Here is a 2,072-nt window from a genome sequence, read left to right as displayed (position 1 = left end):
TCTTTTTTTTTTTTTTTTTAGAGGTCTAATTTGTTAATTTGTACTTCTAATGGAGAGAGCTGATTTATTTCTTTACTTATTTTTGGTCATACTGGACATTGAACCCAGGGGTGCTTTACCACTGAGCTACATCCCCAGCCCTTTTTTCTTCTGAGACAGGGTCTCACTAGGTTGCTGAGCCTGGCCTTGAACTTGGGATCTTTCTGCCTCAGCCTCTGGAGTCACTGAGATAACAGGTGTATGCCACCGTGTCCAGCTCCTAATGGAGTGACCTTGGTAGTCTACATGTGGGTTCAGCTCCTGCATTGTAGAGACTCTAAGGGCACCCATGACAAAGCTCACAGTGGCTCATCAGGGAGGTGACAGTAGGCACTGCTGCCCTTCATTCATCAAACATTCTTTAAGTGACCAACACATGACCAGCACTACTAGGGATTAAATGGATTTTTTTTTTAAAAAATGGAATTAGGCAAAATTCTTCTCAGTCTGATGCAGAGGAGACAGGTGGGCAGTGAGTACGGAAGTGAGGGTGCGGGGGCAGATGGACTGGAGTAGTCTAAGCAGAGGAGAGATTTCATCAGAGGGGATCTGGCAGGCCAGCAGAGACATAGCACAGACATAGTAGGGAATTTCAAGGGAGGCACGTTCCAACTGAGCCTGGTCCTAAAGCCAGTGCGTTGCATATGCTCTGTTTCCTTCTTGCTGCCCTTGCTCACCTGCACTTGGGTGGGCATTTCAGATCGGACAATTCCCAACCTACCTAATGAACTCCCCTAAGAAGGGAGGGCGGGCAGGGGCAGAGCTGCCTGCAGCCAGAGACCCATGTACCAGTGAGGGGCGTACTTATGGTTTTCTCTGCGTTCAACCACAGGCGTGTCAGGTCATCGCAAAGGAAGGAGATCTTGTGCTTGGAGCCTGGTGTCAGGGTGACGTTGTTACTGCAGGTCCGAGACTCCAGACACACAAAGCAGCCAGGGACAAATCTGCGGCTCTGTTTGACGGGGCGTGGCTCGATGGTGATTGACATGGTCCGCTCCTGACTCAAGTCAACTATGTAGGTTTTATCTGAAAACACGAATAGAAACGAGGTGTGATGCACGGACCAGCAGCAGCCACTTAAGATGGTAAGAGTCAGTAGTCAACCTCTCCCGAGGAGGAAAGCAGCACAGGGCATGGGTTTTTATTATTAGTGTAATATTGCAATAACTTTCAAAGAAAATTAAAAAGCAGTGGACTTCACCCAATAAAATCAAATATTAGAAATGTGAAATCAACACAAAGTATAAAAGCAAAAAAATAAATGAATGAAAAGATTAAAATATCCGTCAATAATAGGTGCTATAAGTAACAGGGACAAGGGGCACGGGGTGGGGGGGAACATATTGCTGATAGGCAACGATTGAGCAGTTCATAGAAGGAGACATCAGTGTCCAGATATTCAAAATATGAAAGGTTTTTAGGGTCACTTGTCACCAGAGAAAGCAAATTAAAACCAAGGGTCTCTTTTCCCCGACTCAGATGGGGAAAACATAAACATATGGGGATATGGTGTGCCAGGGAGGTTAGGGAAACAGGTGCTTCACCCACAAGACTGGCAGAAGCCTGGGTCAGCCTGCATAGTCACTTGAGAAGCAGTGTATAAATGAAAACCTTGCAGCCCTGGGAACTCAGCCGTGTGATGTGATGATGTGTGCCCACATTTTATCTCAGGGCTGTGGAGACCAGAAACCAACTAACACTGGATAGTTGAATAAACTACGGGACATTCATGAATATTATACAGCAGTTAAAAAGACTGAGAGAGATCTAAAAGCCTCCTAGATGTAGTACTGAGCAAATGGCATGTTGTAGCAAATATATAGACTATGATACACGTACTTCCCTTTTCATTTTCTCTAACAGTTATATTTTTAACAGTGAAATCATTATTCTGTCTGCATTATCATGACTGTGTAAACACTATACTAACACAGTGTTCATAGAGTCATATCATGTTGCATACTACGATTACTTTTCCTTTCCTGCCCAGGAAATTTTCTTTTCTCCTTCTCTTCCCCCTCCCCCTCCCCCTC

The 2,072-nt window shown here is 45.0% G+C and overlaps 1 protein-coding gene across 1 annotated transcript in view; it reads right to left on the bottom strand.

The window, feature by feature from the left end:
* Nucleotides 1–2,072, bottom strand: part of Cdcp1 (CUB domain containing protein 1) — a 24,925-nt gene that overhangs the window by 11,003 nt on the left and 11,850 nt on the right. The window contains exon 4 of the mRNA XM_048794808.1: nt 844–1,065. Coding sequence (XP_048650765.1) covers nt 844–1,065 — 222 coding nt within the window. The remainder of the gene's footprint in view (nt 1–843; nt 1,066–2,072) is intronic.

Source organism: Marmota marmota, unplaced genomic scaffold (assembly GCF_001458135.2).
Source record: "Marmota marmota marmota unplaced genomic scaffold, marMar, whole genome shotgun sequence".
Taxonomy (NCBI): Eukaryota; Metazoa; Chordata; class Mammalia; order Rodentia; family Sciuridae; genus Marmota; species Marmota marmota.
Note: the sequence above shows the minus strand (reverse complement) of the source record. Positions and strands in the feature narration are given on the sequence as shown.